General features: G+C 44.7%; 1 protein-coding gene across 2 annotated transcripts in view; it reads right to left on the reverse strand.

The window, feature by feature from the left end:
- Positions 1 to 123: 123 nt before the first annotated feature.
- LOC142251260 (ankyrin repeat and SOCS box protein 12-like) overlaps positions 124 to 21354 on the reverse strand; it is a 141295-nt gene continuing 120064 nt past the window's right edge. For both annotated transcript variants that reach the window (XM_075323892.1, XM_075323890.1), the window contains exon 3: positions 124 to 7168. In XM_075323892.1, coding sequence (XP_075180007.1) covers positions 7032 to 7168 — 137 coding nt within the window. In that variant the 3' untranslated portion in view covers positions 124 to 7031. The remainder of the gene's footprint in view (positions 7169 to 21354) is intronic.

Below are 21354 nucleotides of genomic sequence, written 5' to 3' on the forward strand. Positions count from 1 at the left end.
GGGGCAGATTAACCCCATAAATTCCCATCATAACAACTTCCATTACCACCACGCAGCAGGCTGACCAATCACAGCAGCCTGCTCGTGTTACCACATGAAGGGAATTAACCCTTCATTCCCCATACTGAATTTGGCACCGCTCAATGCCACAACTTAAACTTGAAACACCTATAAACATACTGTCAGGGGGCCCATGCCACCATGTAATCACCAGGCTATACGCTGCTGGTGATTATACATTATAGTACAGGAGACACAGCAGTGCACCATTCACTGTGCGCGGCCATGTGTGTTATAAATGATGTCATGCAGCATGCGCTTCCTCCTTCCCCCCCAAAGAGAAGCATCAAACAAGTATGTGGGCTGGACGGGAGACAAGAGGGGATATGTCCCCAATCATCAAAACTAAAAGCACCCCCAGTTTGTGTGTATGTTTGTGTGTATATGATTGTGTTTGTCTATTTATGTACGTGTATGTTTATATGTTTGTGAATGTCTTCAAATATGTATATGCTTAATGTGAATATATCTGTGTATACGTATATGCACATGGGTATACCCCACGTGTGTACATATGTATGCCGTGTGTGCACATCTTTGCCATGTAGCTGCACATCTGTATATGTGTACACATCTCTGTACTGTGTGTTTACATGTCCGTGTTTCTGGGGTTGTATGTATATTGGTAAGATGTGTGTATGTTAAGCCTGCTTTACACGTTGCAACGCCCCCATCGTATGTGCGGCACGTTCAATTTGTTGAACATGTCGCACAAACGATTAACCCCCGTCACACATACTTACCCGTCCATACGACCTCACTGTGGGCGGCGAACGCCCACTTCCTGGAGTGGGAGGGACGTTCGGCGTCACATCGACGTCACGCAACAGCCGGTCAATAGAAGCAGAGGGGCGGAGATGAGCGGGACGTAAACATCCCGCCCACCTCTTTCCTTCCGCATTGCCAGCGTGAGACGCGGGAGGCAGGTAAGATCTGTTCAATGTTCCTCGGGTGTCACACACTGCGATGTGTGCTGCCTCGGGAACATCGAATAACCTGACGTACAATTCGTCAGGATTAAACGACGTGTATGCGATGAACGTTTTAACGTTCATTCGCAATCGCACGTACCTGTCACACGTTACAACAACACTAACGATGCCGGATGTGCGTCACTTACGACGTGACCCCGCCGACACATCGTAAGATATATTGTAGCGTGTAAAGTGGGCTTTAGGGTACGTGCCCATGATCAGGGTTCACAGCATTTTGGATACAGAGTGTTTTGGCTGTGTCCAAAACGCCGCATTGTACAGTACAAGCACCGTGGATGGGATTTCTAGAAATCCCATGCCCACTGCTTGATTTTCCCACAGCATCAACTGACCTGCTGTGTGGCTTTCCGAGACGCGAGTGTTCTCCACAGGGAGAACAGAGAAAAAGACTGCAGCGGCTCGAACCCTGATTGTGGGCACAGGTAACTGCGGCTCCTGCGGAGGAGACTCGTGGCCCCAAAGGAGAGAGAACGCTGCATCCAGGACGCAGCATGTCCAGACTGTGGGCACATACCCTTATAGTGTATTGTGGTGTATGTGTAATGCATTTGTATCTTTAGGGCACAGTACTTAATCTATAAGGGTGAGTGCCCACCATCAGGCTTCCTCACGGTCTTGATGCAGCGTAGTTTACCTGGCAGAGACGCTAGTCTCCTGGGTGGGAGAACACGGTGTCCGTGCACACGATCAGGGTGACTGACACAGTGGATTTTTGCTGTATTCTCCTGCTCAGAGCACTGGCATCTCTGTTAAAATAAATTGACAAGCTGCAGCTTGGAAACCTGCACCACAGGTCAGTTTATGGAGCATATAAAACAAGTCCAGGGGGCCAGAGATTTCTATAAATCCATCCACTGTGCTTGTGCTGTACAACACAGCATTTTGGATGCAGCGAAAACACTCGGCGTACAAAACACTGCTGACACTGATCATGGGCACGGGTCCTAAGGACTTGTTCACATATGTGTTAGGGAATTAAATTTGTCTTTCCATGTTCATGAAAAGAAAAGTGAAATTAACCCTTGCACCGTGACATAGCTATGTCACTATAAGGCCTCCTTCACATGTCCGTGTTTCTGGTACGTGTTGAATCCATTTCTTCCACAGTTACCACATATACCCATTATAACCTATGGTGCTACTCGCGTGTCCGTGTGTTTACACAGACCATGTGTCCATGTAATTCACACGTAGATGTGTTTGTTTTCCGGCAACACAGATGAAAAGGGCCAGTAGAAGTTTATGGGGCCGTGAAAAACACGTACAGCACACGGATGGCATCAGTGTATAGTCCATGTGCCATCCGTGTGTTGTACGTGTTTACCATTGAAAATATAGAAGCTTTGTAATTGCTGGATATGTAGTTAACTGGGTTATGGTACTGTATCTATGTAGTAGGCGTGTTTTTGCTCCCATATCTATATAGAAAGCTCAAAACAAGAAAGCCTGCGGAGACACCATCACATGTTTCTCAGCGCTGGCAGGAAACTAGCCAGGTCTTTCACTGGGAAGGAACAACTACGGGAAGGGCAGTCTCCAGTCAAGGAGACCACCTTTGCCAAACATGGTATCCATCCACAGACAGCTGTTTCGGCGTATTTGCCTCTCATCAGTGTGGAGTAGGAAACTGGCTAGTGGGAGCAATGCCTAGTAGAAGACTATATAGGTAAGGATGGTTGACCTCGGGGAGATCAACATCCAACACTGCAGAGACACCATCACGTGTTTCTCAACACAGTGACACTAGAACAAGGCCTCCTGGGAAAATATGCAAAACAAGGGGCTGACAAACGCGCAATTCTTTTTTTTTTTTACAAAATTCTGAATTTTTTTTCACCATTTAGATAAAAGTAAAAAGTAAAACTATACATGTTTGGTATCTACGAACTCGTACCGACCTGGAAAATCATAAAACCAGGTCAGTTTTTCAAAATAGTGAACATGGTAAATAAAAAAGCCAAAAAAAATTGTGCAAAAAACAAGTCCTCATATGGCTATATTGACAGAAAGATAAAAAAAAGGTTATGGCTCTTGGAAGAAGGAAAACTAGCAAAGAACAAGTGGTCTACTGTCCGTTCTCACTATGTCCCAATTTTAATTGGTTGGGGTTGATATATGTTGTTCGTCATTCACTAAGATGTGGTTTAAGAATTTCTAAGAGAATATTTATATTAAAAGTTAAGTTTTATTTAAATGTCACTTTTTTGCTGCACTTGGAACAAGGGGAAGAAAAAACTAAAATAGAAAATTGACCAGAGGTGAAGGGATTAAAGAAAAAAATAATAGGTCGGTGAGAGCCAGAATTCTTGCTGGTTAGTACGTGATCAAATATTTATTTCAAGCAATAAAATGCAAATGATTTAAAAAACATACAATGTGATTTTCTGGAGTTTTTGTTATTCTGTCTGTCACAGTTGAAGTGTACCTACGATAAAAATTACAGACCTCTACATTCCTTGTAGGTTGGAAAACTTGCAAAATCGGCAATGTATCAAATATTCATTTTCCCCACTGCATATACCAGGATGGAGAATATATATAACAGGATTGGGGGGACATATATACCAGAATGGAGGACATATATACCAGGATTGAGGACACATATACCAGGATGGGGGACACATATACTAGAATGGGGGACACATATACCAGGATGGGGGACACATATAGCAGGATGGAGGACACATAAACCAGGATGGGGGGGGACATACATCCCAGGATGGAGGACACATATAACAGGATGGAGGACATATATCCCAGGACGGGGGACATATATAACAGGACATACTTATTTTCCTCACTGTATTTGGCATATCACTTTATGTATTGTACAAAGGGGTTGGAAAAATGTAATATAAAACATTCTTCCCACCATGCCATGATGACCAAATTAGCCATGGATGGTGGTGAGAACTTTGCACTCATGGAAACTCCACTTTTCTGTACAAAAACGCTAATTGAATGTGAAATAGTTGTGTATTAACAAAAAGATAGAAGTTATATTATAAAATGTTGTAAGTCTGATGTGTAAGAACCATATTAGTTCATATGATGTTCTATAGCAAGGATAGCAATATGATGAGGGATGTTCGTGTACAATAAGGTAACGTTGCATGTTGTAAACCATGTCCAATACTCCCATCATTGTACATCATTGAATACATAGTGAAAAGATCCACAAATGGTGTCTTGACATTGTAAGAAGATCCACAAATGGGTATTTGTATCCTAGGTATCCGGGGATATGGCATACAAGGGGCTGCAGTGAGAGATGCAGCCATTCCCCCAAATGTTCTCGAAAATATTCTATACTTCAAATAATTTGGTGCATTTGAAGTAGAACAGTGGCCTTATGGGTGTTGGGGAGAGCATGCACAATGGGAATTATGGGTTTGTTGACAACAAGAAAATCTGCCTGTTTTGAGAAAAAATAACTAAGGAGAAACTAACCTGATTGATCTTATTGATTTTGCGTGAGACAAAGTGTGTGGGGTCACTACACAAGGGAGTATGTGTCCCAATCTTCAAGTTCAACAGAAGAAATATGGTGAGAGTTACTCATAACGAGTCACGACCACTGACCCCCCTTCTCTGACATATTGATGACAATATCAGTGCTTTTCCATAATGCATTCATGGCAGTTAGTTCTGATTTAGCTCTGAAGCAGGGTACGGTGATTGTTGTAACATTTTGAGATCTCTTTAAATGTGCTCTTGGAATTTGTCCATTGATGGGGTCTGTGTTTTTATAACTAATTTTTTCTACATTGGACCCTCCAATATGTACCTAATTATATTATTTTTTTACAATAACAGGCAATCAAAACATAGCATCTATGCCCAAATTATATAATTAAAAATGTCAGCTCAAGACACAAAAAATAAGCTGTCACTGAGCCCCAGATCCTGAAAAATGTGAATGCTGCAGGTCTCAGAAAATGGCGACAAAAATTCTTTTTTTTTTTACAAACTTCTGAATTTTTTTTCACCCCTTAGAGATAAAAGTAAAAGTATACCGTATTTTTTGGACTATAAGATGCACTTTTTTTCCCCCAAATGCTGTGGGGGGTGCGTCTTATAGTCTGAATATAGGGCTGCGGGGAATGAGGGTGCTGCGGTGGAGCGGATCATCGGCGGCACGAGCAGGCTGTAGCAGCGCCTGCCGTGACCACGTGGGCCCGCTCATTTCATATGCATGTATCCTCCCACCCATCATCTCTCAGCAGGTGGTCGGGATGATGGGCGGGGGGTGCGCGCATAGTTAAGAGCCGGCCCGCGTGATCACCCCTGACAACTACAGCCTGGAGTGATCATGTGCAGCTATATTCACTGCCTCCCCCCCCGCGCAGATGATGCAGTAAATAAGTATGGTATACTCACCCGTCACCGCTCCCTTGCAGCATCGTGATCTCCTCCTGTCTGCCCGCTGATCTGTGTAGAGAGCGGTGAGCACAGGGATGACGTCATCCCTGTGCGCACTCTCCACACACATCAGCCGCCAGACAGGAGGGCATTGCGATGCTGCAGGAGAACGGCTCCACACAGGTCAGCGGCGCTGGCACAGAGAGGAGGACAAGCGATACTGCAGGAGTGAGGAAAGGTGAGTATTTTTTTTTTTCTGTGCCATAGGATACAGGCCATATACCAGGATGGGGGTATATAGCAGGATGGGGGTATATAGCAGGATGGCGGTATATTATGAGCAGGATGGGGGTATATAGCAGGATGGGTGTATATTATGAGCAGGATGGGGGCATATTATGAGCAGGATGGAGGTATATAGCAGGATGCGGATATATTATGAGCAGGATGGGGGTATATTATGAGAAGGATGGGGGTATATAGTAGGATATGGGTATATAGCAGGATGGGGGTATACAGCAGTAGTATATATAGTATATATATAGATATATAGAAGAGAATTTGGGGACATTACCCCCATAACAGTGTCAGCAGCAGATCCTCACCCCATAACAGTGTGTCATGACCACATTTTTTTTTGCTTAAAATTTTATTTTCCTATTTTCCTCCTCTAAAACCAGGATGCGTCTTATAGTCAGGTGCGTCTTATAGTCAGGTGCGTCTTATAGTCTGGTGCGTCTTATTGTCCGAAAAATACGGTGCGTGTTTGGGATCTATGAACTCAAACTGACCTGAGGCAACATACGGACATGTCAGTTTTACCTTATAGTGAACATGGTAAATAAAAACAAAAAACAATCATGGAATTACACTTTTTTTTTGCAATTTCACCGCAGTTGGAATTTTTTTCCTGTGTTTTAGCACAAAATGTGGCAGAATGAATGGTGTCATTCAAAAGTACAACTCGTCCCGCAAAACCAAACCCTCTTATGGCAATACTGACGGAAAAATAAAAAATGTATTGCTCTTGGGAGAAGGAGAGGAATAAACAGAAAATCGCCGGGGAGGGGGCTAATTTAAGGGTCGATTTTTTTTAAAGAGATGCTAAATGAGACAATGCTTTAATCAGAGCGCTCCAGATGAGGTCCTTGTGCATAAATAATTTTACAAGTCAGCAATCGGTCAGTATTCTGTTGCAGTTGAACATGTTATAGATGACTTATTATTCTTTTTTTACTTTATAAAGTGATAAACTGTGCACATTTTTCCAATTAGCTCTTCCTAGTGATTCTGGCAGGTCGCTGCTATCACAATATGGCAGGCAGTTGTGCCCCATTGCAGTTATGTACCAATCTGTAGAACACGTATACGAATGATTCAAGCTGTAAATGAAAATCTCCCCCTATAGTATATCAATGATACATTCAACTGTAAACTACAAAATGATTTCCGCATGCCCTCTTATTCAATTTTGTTATTTTCAGTCCTTTTCCTACTATCATAAATTACGTGTAGCCAGTTTTCAAACAGACAACTAAGAAGTTTTGGATTTCATGTTTACGCTCAGTTGCTATTGTTCAGTCTTCATCCCGTTCTTGGAGTTTTAGCTTCTGATTATGATGATTCATGCAGGAGATATCTGATCATTGTCTGAGGGACCTCTAACTGGTGGAGATGTTGTATCTTTTCCACTTGTCGCAACAACTTCATGATGGTTAAACGGCACTGGGACATCAGAGACTTTGGATGGACTGTAAAGTAACAAGAAATGAATATTTTACAGTTATTATTAGTATCTTTTAATTAAAAACACTAAAAAAACAAAACCTGAAACATTTAACCTCTCCAGGAGAAAAATTCAGTAGAGAACTGAGGGGGACCAAACCAAATTTCATTGTACATTACTTAAAGGGGTTGTCCACTACTCCAGCAACCCCTTCTCAATCACTATGTTTCCACCCAGTACAATAATAAAAGCTATACCCGTCTCCAGTGCTGGCACTGTTCTGGCGGTGTCGACACTGCTTCTCCCGGGTCGCGCGTAACATTATGTCACATGATCCCTGATGCCAATCAGTGGCCACTTCACAGTCCCCTCCTGGTCAAAATTGTTGGTACCCCTCATTTAATGAAAAAAAAACCGACAATGGTTACAGAAATAACTTGAATCTGACAAAAGTAATAATAAATAAAGAATCCATGAAAATGAACAAATGAAAGTCAGACATTGCTTTTCAACCATGCTTCCACAGAATTTAAAAAAAAATAAATAAAACTCATGAAACAGACCTGGACAGAAATGACGGCACACCTGAAAATAATGTGACAAAAGAGACATGTTAAATCAAGGTGTGTCCACTAATTAGCATCACAGGTGTCTACAATCTTGTAATCAGTCAGTGGCCTGTATATAGGGCTACAGATACTCACTGTGGTGTTTGGTGACATGGTGTGTACCACACTCAACATGGACAAGAGGAAGCAAAGGAAAGAGTTGTCTCAGGAGATTAGAAAGAAAATTATGGCCAAGCATGTTAAAGGTAAAGGTTATAAGACCATCTCCAAGCAGCTTGATGTTCATGTGGCCACAGTTGCACATAATATTCAGAAATTTAAGATCCATGGAACTGTAGGCAACCTCACTGGACGGGGCCACAGGAGGAAAATTGATGACAAATCAAAGAGACGGATAATACGAATGGTAACAAAAAAGCCCAGAAACACATTAAAGAGATTAAAGGTGAACTTCAAGCTCAAGGAACATCAGTGTCAGATCGCACCAACCGTCATTGTTTGAGCCAAAATGGACTTCATGGGAGACGACCAAGGAGGACACCATTTTTGAAAAAAATCATAAAAAAGCCAGACTGGAATTTTCCAAACTACATGTTGACAAGCCACAAAGCTTCTGTGAGAATGTCCTATGGACAGATGAGACAAAAATGGAACTTTTTAGCAAGGCACATCAGTTCTATGTTCCCAGACAGAAAAATGAAGCATATCAATAAAAGAACACTATCCCTACTGTGAAACATGGAGGAGGCTCTGTTATGTTCTGGGGCTGCTTTGTGTCTTGAATCTGTGCAGGGTACAATGAAATCTCAAGACTATCAAGGGATTCTAGAGAGAAATGTGCTGCCCAGTGTCAGAAAGCTTGGTCTCAGTCGCAGGTCATGGGTCTTGCAACAGGATAATGACCCAAAACGCACAGCTACAAACACCCAACAATGGCTAATAGGTAAACATTGGACTATTCTGAAGTGGCCTTCTATGAGCCCTGACCTAAATCCTATTGAGCATCTTTGGAAAGAGTTGAAACATGCCGTCTGGAAAAGGTAATCTTCAAACACGAGACAACTGGAGCAGTTTGCTCTTGAGGAGTGGCCAAAATACCTGTCGAGAGGTGCAGACGTCTCACTGACAGTTACAGGAATCGTTTGATTGCAGGGATTGCCTCAAAAGGTTGTGCAACAAGATATTAAGTTAAGGAGAAAGGGGAGGAAGAGGAGAAGGAGGAGGAGAGGGAGGAGGAGGAGGAGGGCACCATCATTTCTGTCCAGGCCGATTTCATGAATTTAATTTTTTTTAAATTCTGTGGAAGCAGAAAAGCAGCAATGTCTGACTGTCATTTGTTCATTTTCATAGATTTTTAATATTATTAATACTTTCATCAGATTCAAGTTATTTCTGTGACCATTGTGAATTTTTCTTTCATTAAACGAGGGGTACCAAAAATTGTGACCACGTATATAACTGACAGCTGGAGGAAGAGACAACTTCCTCTGCTTTATGACTTTCTCCACATGTCTGATTTGTCTGAAGGAGGAGAAAGTGAAATGACTGATTTATGGCCATTGGAAATGCCTGCCATTGTTCAGCTGGGAAACTTAAGGGTACTTTACACGCTGCGATCTCGCTAGCGAGATCGCTAGCGAGTGTACCCGCCCCCGTCACCTCGCTGCCTGTGTCGCACAACATCGCTAGGAACAGTCACACTGACTTACCAGCCTAGCGATGGCGAACCGCCTTCTTTCTAAGGGGGCGGTTCGTTCGGCGTTATAGTGACGTCACTAAGCGGCCGCCCAATAGAAGTGGAGGGGCGAAGATGAGCTGCCAGACATCCCGCCCACCTCCTTCCTTCCTCATTGCCGGCGGCCGCAGGTAAGGAGATGTTCGGCGTTCCTGCGGTGTCACACAAAGCGATGTGTGCTGCCACAGGAACGAGGAACAACCTCGTTACTGCACATACAACGATTTTTGGTAAATAAACGACCTCTCCAAAACCAACGATTTTTACCTCTTTTACGATCGTTGAAGGTCGCTCGTACGTGTCGCACGCTGCGATGTTGCTAACGACGCCGGATGTGCGTCACAAACACCGTGACCCCGATGATATATCATTAGCGATGTCGCAGCGTGTAAATGGCCCTTTAGTGTAGACATCACTGGCACTGGGGGTCCGTATGGGTATTGAGTAGGGGTTATCCGAGTAGTTGACAACCCATTTAAATAAGCACTCCAGCAAAAAAAAATATTCTCTTAACCTATGTAAATGTATATGTAATGTAATGCCGAAAATATCAGTCGGAAACTGAATTTATTTTAATTCTAAATATCTGTCTAAGCACCAACATATTCCGCAGCGCTTTACAATTCAGAGGTTCATATACAAACATAAGTAACAGTTATAGAAGTTACAATAATTAAAGCAAAGATAAAGACAACCCTATTCATGAGAGCTTACAATCTACAATGGGGTGGGGGGGGACACAAGGTACAGGTGCTTTTTTACAATGATGGTCCAGCCATCTCGAAGAAATGGGGGATTGCTAAAGGCTGCATGAGCCGGTCATCAGCCAATCTTTGTGACGCTTTTTGGGTGCGGTGGAGATTGAGAAAGAATTATGTTCTGAGAAGTCGTGGAGGGGATATATATGTATTGACTTCGATTAGGGAGGGCGATAGGTCACCCTACAAAGATGTGTTTTAAGAAGTGTCTGAAGCTGTTATGTTGTGTCTAATGTCATAATCTAATCTCTTTTCTAATATGTGTTAATTAAAAAGTCCCAACCATTCCCTCTCTATACTCTCTAACTGCTTTATTTTTTTTTACTTCTATTTTAATGACATTTAGTTTCAGAATCTCAAGGGCCTACTGGGATTCTCAAACGAGATGTCATCAGGGGTCATCACTGCCACAGCTTTTGTCCCACCCTGAAGAGAAGCATCATCAATGATGTCCAATTAACGTCGTGGGCTTGTCCCTGCTCTACTGAGCATGTGTCGGTTTTGACTTCCAATGTATGCTCAGTACAAGCTCCATTGTCACTGTGCTCTCCCTCGCTGGCTCTAATGACAAGTGATGAGCCAAGCACAGAGTGCACTGTCAGTACACATTGTAAAGCGAAAACAGAGCGAACAGACCAGCCCTGCCCTCAAAACAGATGGGATTAACGGGATTGGGGCTCATTTTTGGCCAACGCATTTTCCCCTTATAATGCGCACTGACAGTGCACTCTGTTGCCGACTCGTCACTTATCATAGCTGGCAAGGAAGGAGAACAGATGGCAGTGGGTTATAAATAATCTAGCAATGGAGAATGTACAGTATAACTGGTTCAAAAAGGTTGAACTTTATGGATCTATGTCTTTTTTCAACCTAAGTAACTATGAGGGAGGAGAGGATTGGAGCGGAGACTGGAGAGGACCTACAGATTTTTTATGCAGTTTGCGAGCCAAAGCCAGAAGTGGATTCAAAAGATTTGGGAAATATGTAGGTAAAATAAGCATTAAGACCCTCTCACTGGTGGGCGGTGACTGTTCACATAACATTGGTCTTTGGCCGCACCGTGTAACCCTACCGAACAGCAATGATTAGTGACTTAAAGCTAATCAGCAGGAGTAGAAAAATGGAAATAAAACATTTACTTGCAGGACAAAATTCATTTCAGTGAGGTCGTTTTTTTTATGTATTCAATGTTCACCTGTTCTGTTTGTCATATGTTTTCTGGACAAACAAAAAAATACATTCCTTATACAGCTTTTTACTCCCCCCAAAAAATATTGGGTAGCAGAGAGAATGAGATATGAATAATAAAGAATGGTCGTCCATTAAAGGGAATCTGTCACCCTTTTGAGTTTTTTTAGTTATTAACATGAGCATATATGGCGCCCCTAAGGCTTCAGTCGCCATAGGATACTGCACTTCTGGTGAGGTGCAGTATTCATCTCGGACACAGAGGAGGTCATTGCCGGTAAACCACAATTCACCAACATACACATATCTAGTTGTCCTCTCACCGGGACTGGGTTAAGGTAGGGTCATTTAGGATGGTCACCATATTGTCTGGGGCCTCCCATCCACTAGCTCAGGAACCAGGGGGGTGGAGTGACAGTCTGGGGGAGCAAGGCGTCACACACACACACACACACACAAGGAGTTGAGAAACAACTGGGGAACCAAGTGAGATGCAGGAGAATACGGTCGCTGAGTGCAGAGCTCATAGCTCCCTCAGGGCCGGCGCCAACCTCAGGGTGCGGAGCCCTTGGCTGGTGAGTACTTCAGGTCCCGCCAGCAGAGGATTCCAAGTTTTCTGGTGCACACACAGTGCCTGGGGCACAGCAGCATATAGAGCCAGAAGTCATGACCATAGGGCGGCTCAATCTACAGACTTGAGCTGCCTGCTATACGGGACAGGGAACTGAACAAACCCCAAGGACTCGGGTCCCAGCATAGCTTCAAGCCGCAGGGACTCGCACAACACAGCGCAGTGAGGAAGGACTCACAGGGAAACCCCACCGGCTCTCACCTCCGAACTGTCCATGATCGTCTGGAGCCCATCACAGCATGGTCTGGCAGTCCAACGGCGAGCGTAAACAACCTAAACTGCAACCGCTGTGTCATCTATTCCTTCCCGCGCCCTGCGCTCCCAGATTGGAGTGGACTACTACCCCCAACATCCTTTGTGGGGCCTGAGCTCTGCCTGTTTAGAGCTGGACCATCTGAGCTGCATTACCATCCATTCCAGAGAGAGAAACAAATATCTCCCAGCGGCAGCTCCCATCATAGCCGCACACCACAGGTGGTGTCACTAAGATAAACTTTATCCTACTCCCCTGTAAGTAATCCCATCCCCATCTTTATTGACACTGATGGGTTCACGGAACCGGGCCAGGCCGCTGTGACACCCCAAACTGGCCTGGTGACAAGTAACCCAAAAATCCCAGAGACCCCATGGGCGCGCCTCATACAGGTTGCACAATGGTGAAATTAACCATACCTGTATGCCTCCTGGATGAGGGGTCATTTTGGAAAAATGCTCTTTTATATCTTCTATCTTCCAGGCTACGGGCATGTGCTGCCTGGAAGATAAGCCTCTAGTCTTCATTATACAGGATTTTTCCTCCCTTTCCCTGCCTGCCGTCTCTCCACTGCACTGTGAAGCAGCAACTACTCCACGGCGCTTGCTCACAGCAAAATTGAAGTCTGTGCCCTGCAGTTGGCAGTCTTCAATTTTGATGTGCGCATGTGTCGGGAAGTCACTGCTGCTTCACAGTGCAGAGAGCCAAACTGTGGAAAAATAGGTGCAAATAGGGTCTTACCCGATGTAAATGTGGCGCCCTGGACTAGCCAGGTCATCACAGATAACACACAAACACCCCCATCCCTAGGACAGTAACACTAGCCAAACACAAAATCCTTGTTGCCTCCCTCCAGGGTCTGATGTCCACACCAGGTGGGGGCGGGGTCAGGCGGTTGGCCCCACCCACCAAGGAGTTCACAGGCCTGGAGGCGGGAAAAGTGACAGTTTAGAGCGAGAGTTGGAAGTGAGAGGAGTAAACACTTGGGTGTCTGGGTTGGAGCCCAGGCACTGACAGCAAGGTTGGCAGACGGTGGTGGCCGTCTGCAGGAGTGGTGGAGCAACGTGAAACCGTAGGACCGGGGTCGGGCGTTGGCCCGCCGGTACCGATCGGAGAGTGAAGTGAAGCCGGCACACACAGGCAGGGCCATCGGACCCCGACCAGGCTTGGAGCCGCCGACAATAGTCAAATCCGAGTGTGACCGGAACCCCAGGGGTTTCCTAGCAGCCAAAGACCCGTTAGAAGGCAACCGTCCGCACCGTGAGGGTATACAGCAGACCTGGGCAAGGGGCGGCCCGCGGGCCACATCCGGCTCGCCTACTCTCTGTGACCGGCCCGCCCGTCTTCAGCCGGTGCAGTGGAGCGTGCTGCAGCGTGCTGAGCAGGGAGAGATCCTGTGCAGGTCTGCACAGTCAGTGCAGGCAGCGGAACGCAGGAGTCTTTCCTCTGTTCCCTGCCGGCACTAATTGTCAGTGACACACGCGCGCTCTCTGACGTTGTCAGTACTGCGCTGCGTGTGTCATTTCAAAAGTTCCCGCCGGGCAGGAGAAGGAGCACAGCAGACGGAATAATTCATCTTGCAGGACCTGCGATGACGTCACGCCCATGTGACTGTGTGGGAGGAGACACAGGATGCCGGGCAGAAAGCAAAGATACTGAATCCTGAAGGAGATGTGGACACATGATGACTGGTAATGAGAAAAGAGGGGACATGAGGGGGAGGGGAGCTGCAGGGTGAGTGCATATGAGGGAAGATGGAGTTGCAGGGTGAGTGGCATATGGGGGAAGATGGAGTTGCAGGGTGAGTGGCATATGTGGGAAGATGGAGTTGCAGGGTGAGTGGCATATGAGGGAAGATGGAGTTGCAGGGTGAGTGGCATATGAGGGAAGATGGAGTTGCAGGGTGAGTGGTATATGTGGGAAGATGGAGTTGCAGGGTGAGTGGTATATGTGGGAAGATGGAGTTGCAGGGTGAGTGGCATATGAGGGAAGATGGAGTTGCAGGGTGAGTGGTATATGTGGGAAGATGGAGTTGCAGGGTGAGTGGCAAATGTGGGAAGATGGAGTTGCAGGGTGAGTGGCATATGTGGGAAGATGGAGTTGCAGGGTGAGTGGCATATGAGGGAAGATGGAGTTGCAGGGTGAGTGGTATATGAGGGAAGATGGAGTTGCAGGGTGAGTGGCATATGAGGGAAGATGGAGTTGCAGGGTGAGTGGTATATGAGGGAAGATGGAGTTGCAGGGTGAGTGCAGATGAGGAAAGATGGAGTTGCAGGGTGAGTGGCATATGAGGGAAGATGGAGTTGCAGGGTGAGTGGTATATGAGGGAAGATGGAGTTGCAGGGTGAGTGGCATATGAGGGAAGATGGAGTTGCAGGGTGAGTGGCATATGAGGGAAGATGGAGTTGCAGGGTGAGTGGCATATGAGGGAAGATGGAGTTGCAGGGTGAGTGGTATATGTGGGAAGATGGAGTTGCAGGGTGAGTGGCATATGAGGGAAGATGGAGTTGCAGGGTGAGTGGCATATGTGGGAAGATGGAGTTGCAGGGTGAGTGCATATGAGGAAAGATGGAGTTGCAGGGTGAGTGGCATATGAGGGAAGATGGAGTTGCAGGGTGAGTGGTATATGAGGGAAGATGGAGTTGCAGGGTGAGTGGCATATGAGGGAAGATGGAGTTGCAGGGTGAGTGGCATATGAGGGAAGATGGAGCTGCAGGGTGAGTGGTATATGAGGGAAGATGGAGTTGCAGGGTGAGTGGCATATGTGGGAAGATGGAGTTGCAGGGTGAGTGGCATATGAGGGAAGATGGAGTTGCAGGGTGAGTGGCATATGTGGGAAGATGGAGTTGCAGGGTGAGTGCATATGAGGAAAGATGGAGTTGCAGGGTGAGTGGCATATGAGGGAAGATGGAGTTGCAGGGTGAGTGGCATATGTGGAAAGATGGAGCTGCAGGGTGAGTGGCATATGAGGGAAGATGGAGTTGCAGGGTGAGTGGTATATGAGGGAAGATGGAGTTGCAGAGTGAGTGGTATATGAGGGAAGATGGAGTTGCAGGGTGAGTGGCATATGGGGGAAGATGGAGTTGTAGGGTGAGTGGCAAATGTGGGAAGATGGAGCTGCAGGGTGAGTGGTATATGAGGGCTGCAGACTGACAGAAGGAGGTGAAGGGGTGCAGAGTGTTTGAGAGGGGTAAGTTGGGGTACAGGCAGGGTGAGATATGTGGGCAGGGCGTGTGACATATGGGGGTGTAGTGTGTGTGATCTGGGGGGTGCAGGCTGTATGGGGAGCAGGGTGTGTGAGATATGGGGGTGTAGTATATTACAGGTGTGCTATATGGAGGTGTATATAGTGGTGTAGTATATGGGGGTATAGTGATGTAGTATATTACAGGTGTACCATATGGAGGCGTAGTATATTACAGGTGTGCTATATAGAGGTGTATATTACAGGTATGCTCTATGGAGGTGTAGTATATTACAGGTGTGCTATATGGAGGTGTAGTGATGTAGTATATTACAGGTGTGCTATATAGGGGTGTAATGATGTAGTATATTACAGGTGTGCTATATAGGGGTGTAGTGATGTAGTATATTACAGGTGTGCTATATGGAGGTGTAGTATATTACAGGTGTGCTATATGGAGGTGTAGTATATTACAGGTGTGCTATATAGGGGTGTAGTGATGTAGTATATTACAGGTGTGCTATATGGAGGTGTAGTATATTACAGGTGTACTATATGGGGGTGTACTATATTACAGGTGTAGTATATGGGGTGTAGTGATGTAGTATATTACAGGTGTACTATATGGAGGTGTAGTATATTACAGGTGTGCTATATGGAGGTGTAGTATATTACAGGTGTACTATATGGAGGTGTACTATATTACAGGTGTAGTATATGGGGTGTAGTGATGTAGTATATTACAGGTGTAGTATATAGGGGTGTAATGATGTAGTATATCGGAGGTGTATTATATAGTGGTGTAGTATAATACAGGTGTATATGGGGGTGTAGTATATTACAGGTATATGGAGGGAGTGTAGTATAATACAGGTGTAGTATATGGGGGGTGTAGTGATGTAGTATATTACAGGTGTAGTATATGGAGGGGGTGTAGTGATGTAGTATATTGGGTAGAACTGAGGTAATTATATTAGTCCGGCCCTCTAAACCAATCCCAATTTCTCATGCGGCCCCATGGGAAAATTAATTGCCCACCCCTGGTATACAGCCACCGCCAACGGCTAGAGACCCAAGGGCCAGCGCCTGCGGGCAAAACGGGCTCCTCCGGTACCCATACACCGGGGAGTGGACTACCGTTGGGAATCCGTCGTAGTCAACACAGGACACAAAGGTGCAGGGAAAGACAGCCACCATCACCTGTCAAGGGAGAGACACAGCAGCCGGCTGCGGGACCCGTCCATCCAGCCGTTTGGTTTACCAGAGACTTTGTGCCTCATTACTGAGTGAGTACCACTGTGCCATCTGGCACCGCGCTGCGCTGTCCCTGCAACCCTGCACCTCACCAACCCTGCCTTCTCGTCACACCACCGGGCCCCGGGACCACCAACCTTTACCCACGGAGGGGGAAAACAACATCCCAGCTGCTCCCTACCATTGCTCCCAGGATCCCTGTCACCAGCAGCGGTGGTGCCCATCTTCACCACAACCCGTGGGTGGCGTCACGGACTAAATCCCCAACCACATCACCTCCCTTTTCACTCACTGGTGAGGAGCGCCGCTCGAGTCCCCGGATCCGGCCCACCGCTCGAGCCACCGAGCAGCAGCAGCAGCAGCGCCGGACCCGAGCGTCAGTGAGCGCAGCGGCGTCCCCTCCGCCTGCGACATAAAGGTATGGGGGGAATATTGGAGGAACACTCACCTCATCAGGTTGTGCCAGTCACAACCCCTTAGCAAGCATGGAAGTAGCGTGGAAAACAGCAGTACCGCAACGATAAGATGATTTCAAGGTAGGAGAAAGCAGGTTGAATACCGCGCCAAAACCACAGGAATACGGAGAGCATAAGTGAATCCCTTTTATTTCCACAGGTCTATGCGTTTCAGGGACATATCCGTCCCCTTGTTTGCTGTATTATTCCCTGTATATTGTCCTGATGAAGGGGACGGATATGTCCCTGAAACGCGTAGACCTGTGGAAATAAAAGGGATTCACTTCCTGTGGTTTTGGCTTCACAGTGCAGGGGAGAGGCGGCAGACAGAATGCGCAGGTGCAGGATTTCCAACCGTGCACCTGACGTCACAGGGACTTTAGGGAAGAGAAGGAGAGGAGGAATCCTGTATAATAAAGCCGTGAGGCAGCACACGCCCCATAGCCTGTAAGATAGAAGATATAAAAGAGAATTTTTCCAAAACGATCCTTCATCCAGGAGGCATACAAGTATGGCTAATTTCACCTTTTTGCCACCTGTATGCCCATACTAATAACTAAAAAAATCGCAAAAGGATGGCAGATTACCTTTCACTTTTTTTTTTCATGGATCCAATTTTAAGCCCAGCACATGCCCAGAAACAAGAGGTGACCATGGACACATTTAGTAAAAATAGTTATTTTTAAAATAGAACAAAAATTGATGGAAACACAAAAGGGAATATCAACTAGTAACCAAGGTTGGTATCGTCTTATATTCCTTCTGCTTTTGTATTAAACTGAATCTGTTACAAATTTATCCCAAATGGAGAAGTGAGCATAACCAGAGTGTATTCGCTGCATACACTGATCGTTGGTACGCACCCCTAAACTTTGAGTATAGCTCTGGAAATAGACAAAAGGTGATGACTGACTTCATCTGTGACTAGTTCCTCATGCTAGTTACTAATAGGAAAACACCATCTGCAGCCAGGACTGCATCAGTCATGGGCTGTCTGAGCCGCAAGAAAGAGCAAGAACAGCACATGACTGATGTAGGCCATGCAGTGGCTCATGATGAGGCTCACAGATGAAGTATCTACTCTGTTTTTGTCTGATTTCAAAACTATTCAACAGCTACCTTCAGAGTTTTGAGGATTTCAGAGCTGAAATATCACAATATTGTCTGATTGATTAATGTTTGCAATAAAGCTTTTCTGGTGATTTGAATTCTTGGAAATTAAAGGGGTTATCGCCTGAACAAAGTTCATTTTAGTCAATAGATCTTGGAATAATAATAATTTCCTGTGCTGAGATAATCTTATATATGTGTCCCTGCTATGTACTGTGTAATGACTGTGTCTGACCGTACAGGGACATGGTCTGATCATACCACAGCTCCTGGGTCAGGGAGGAAGTAATAAAGTTAATAAAGTTAATAATGCAAACATTACAGTACAGGATCACAAATAATTCTTAATTTAAGATGAAATTGTTATGGCCAGAGGACCGCTGACATTTCCGTGGATATCCCATTCAAGGGAAAACACCATCCCTTATCCAGAAATAGAGGCAACCCAAGAACTAAGATCCACTACCCCAAAAGTCCAGGAGGAAAAAACCTGGAAAACCAGGAAAAAAAGAGCACAAGAGTGGTTGGAAATTAACAGGCAGCAACCCCCTGACTACATATACACAACTAGAAATAGCGGTGGAGTGTGCCTACTCTACCTAGATGCCTCGTCACCGCCTAAGAAACTAGCTAACCTCAAAGATGAAGAAAGAAATCCTAACTTGCCTCAGAGCATCCCCAAAGGAATAGATAAACCCCCCAACATTTATTGATAATGATATAAGAAGCAAACAATACATAATTGGTTAGGAATAGACTTGAGCAAAGAGAGGCCCTGCTAACTAAGACACAAAAGGATAGGATAGATCACTGGGTGCAACGAGCAAAAATCCTAATGTATGCCAACTCCTGACTCCTGATGATCAAAATTCCCTTAGGACCACACGATCCGCCACCCACTACATCAGGGAACTCATGTGCAGGGCACTAGACAGGATTAGCATCCAAGAGAGGTTGTCTAAAGAATCGGCTAAGTAGCAACTATCATAGACAGAAAAATATTCAATGTCCAACAGGACTAATAGTGAGCAGTCCATTAATGTGGTCTAATAAACTGTATACTAAGTACAGCAAAAAGTAAATATGCAAACATGATGGAGAAAGGTATTTTTTTGATTCTCAGCAATTCCCTTTGTTAAAGTTCATCTATGGGAGCACAATGGGGCAAAAACACATATGACCAAAAAACGCAGGACCATGTTCAGACAGAGAAAAAAAACTCACCTATGCGTTTTTTCACTGAGAATGAACAGTTTTCAAAGCATTTCAACACAAATTGAACCAGAATCACATAAACATTGCACCTAAGAGAAAAATGCATGAAAACCATTCAGTCACGGGAAAGAAGACAAAGTACTTATCCCAGAATTCAAAGGCGAGATCAGGATGACTAGGAAAAAAGGCAAAAATTAAATCCACAGAAACAGACAAACTGTAGCAGACAGCACTGGAGATCTCCAAGAGAAAAAGACAAACAGGAGCGCAGTGGAGAAGTGTCCGGCGGGTCACAGGCACACGGACGACATGACAGGAGGACCTGGTGTTCAAGACATGTTCACTGGAAAAAAGCTGACACAGGAAACAATATCATCGGCATCAGCTTGAGGCAGAATATCTTCCTTTATACACCAAGGGCTGGACATGATTGGCCCACTGGGATTAGAGCACAGAACCTGACTTTCTTCCAGCACTGGCCACTAAAGGGAGCCCAGAAACATCCTCAAAAAGAATCTTAACCCCCTTCACAGCCGGCAACGGCCAAACCGATAGAAACACCATCCATAACAGAAAAAGTTTTACCTCACAAAAAGAATCAATTATGATCCTGTGCTGTAATGTCTTTATACTCTTTTGTTTCCTCCCCTGCCCAGGAGATGTGGTATGATCAGACCATAAGACAAGGAAAATTTTCAGAATCAGCTCACCTCTAAACTTTCTGTGGCCGGTTTTGGAGATCAGTGCACGGACAGTCAGCGGGCCGGATCCCCGGATTAATGAAGCAAAGAAAAAACGTTTCATCCAGCACTTGAAGATATAGTATCCCAATTCCACGAAATTCACGGACTTGATAAAATCATTATTAATTTTATTGGTGTACAAAAGTACAAATAATTAAAATCATTGCGTCTTACGTGTTTCAAGCCGGACAAGGACTCTTACTCATACCTATGATGCTATGAGTAAGAGCCCTTGTTCGGCTTGAAACGCGTAAGTCGCAATGATTTTAATAATTTGTACTTTTGTACACCAATAAAAATAATAATAATTTTATCGAGTCCATGAATTTCGTGGAATTGGGATACTATATCTTCAAGTGCTGGATGAAACGTTTTTTCTTTGCTTCATGATCAGACCATGTCACTTTAGGGACAGACACGATCATTACATAGTACATAGCAGGGGCACATACTGTATATAAGATTAAACTAAAAAACAAAAAAAGTATTCAGCCTACCATTGTATGACTTAATATCAAAAAATATCTGATGCATGGAGGATCACCAGGTTGGAGGCCCAGGGAAACAGACTTCAAAGTATGTAGAAAAACATCCAGCACCATAACAGGAATCCAGCCAGGAAGATGAATACAAAATTATTCTGTTTTATTTAGATCATAATGTTAAAAATACATACAAAATTAAAAGACATGACCAAAACCTGACACGTTTCGGACCTTAGAACATGGTCCTTACTCATAGGTAATAAGTAAGGACCATGTTCTAGGGTCCGAAACATGTCAGGTTTTGGTCATGTTTTTTAATTTTGTATGTATTTTAACATTATGATCTAAATAAAACGGAAGAATTTTTTATTCATCTTCCTGGCTGGATTCCTGTTATGGTGCTGGATGTTTTTTTACATCCTTTGATGTATATAACATTATCTCAGCACAGGAACGATTTTTTTTAAACATATCCAATTGTGGAAATTATTATTATTCTAAAATCTATTGATTATAATCAACTTTAAAATTAACTTTGTGAGAAAACCACTTTAAGTCTTTACATTAGGCTTTGTACTTCAATAATTAATTCACACTACCAATGGATTATATGTCATTAGCTAAAGTGTCA

The sequence above is a fragment of the Anomaloglossus baeobatrachus genome, chromosome 9 (genome assembly GCF_048569485.1).
Source record: "Anomaloglossus baeobatrachus isolate aAnoBae1 chromosome 9, aAnoBae1.hap1, whole genome shotgun sequence".
NCBI lineage: Eukaryota > Metazoa > Chordata > Amphibia > Anura > Aromobatidae > Anomaloglossus > Anomaloglossus baeobatrachus.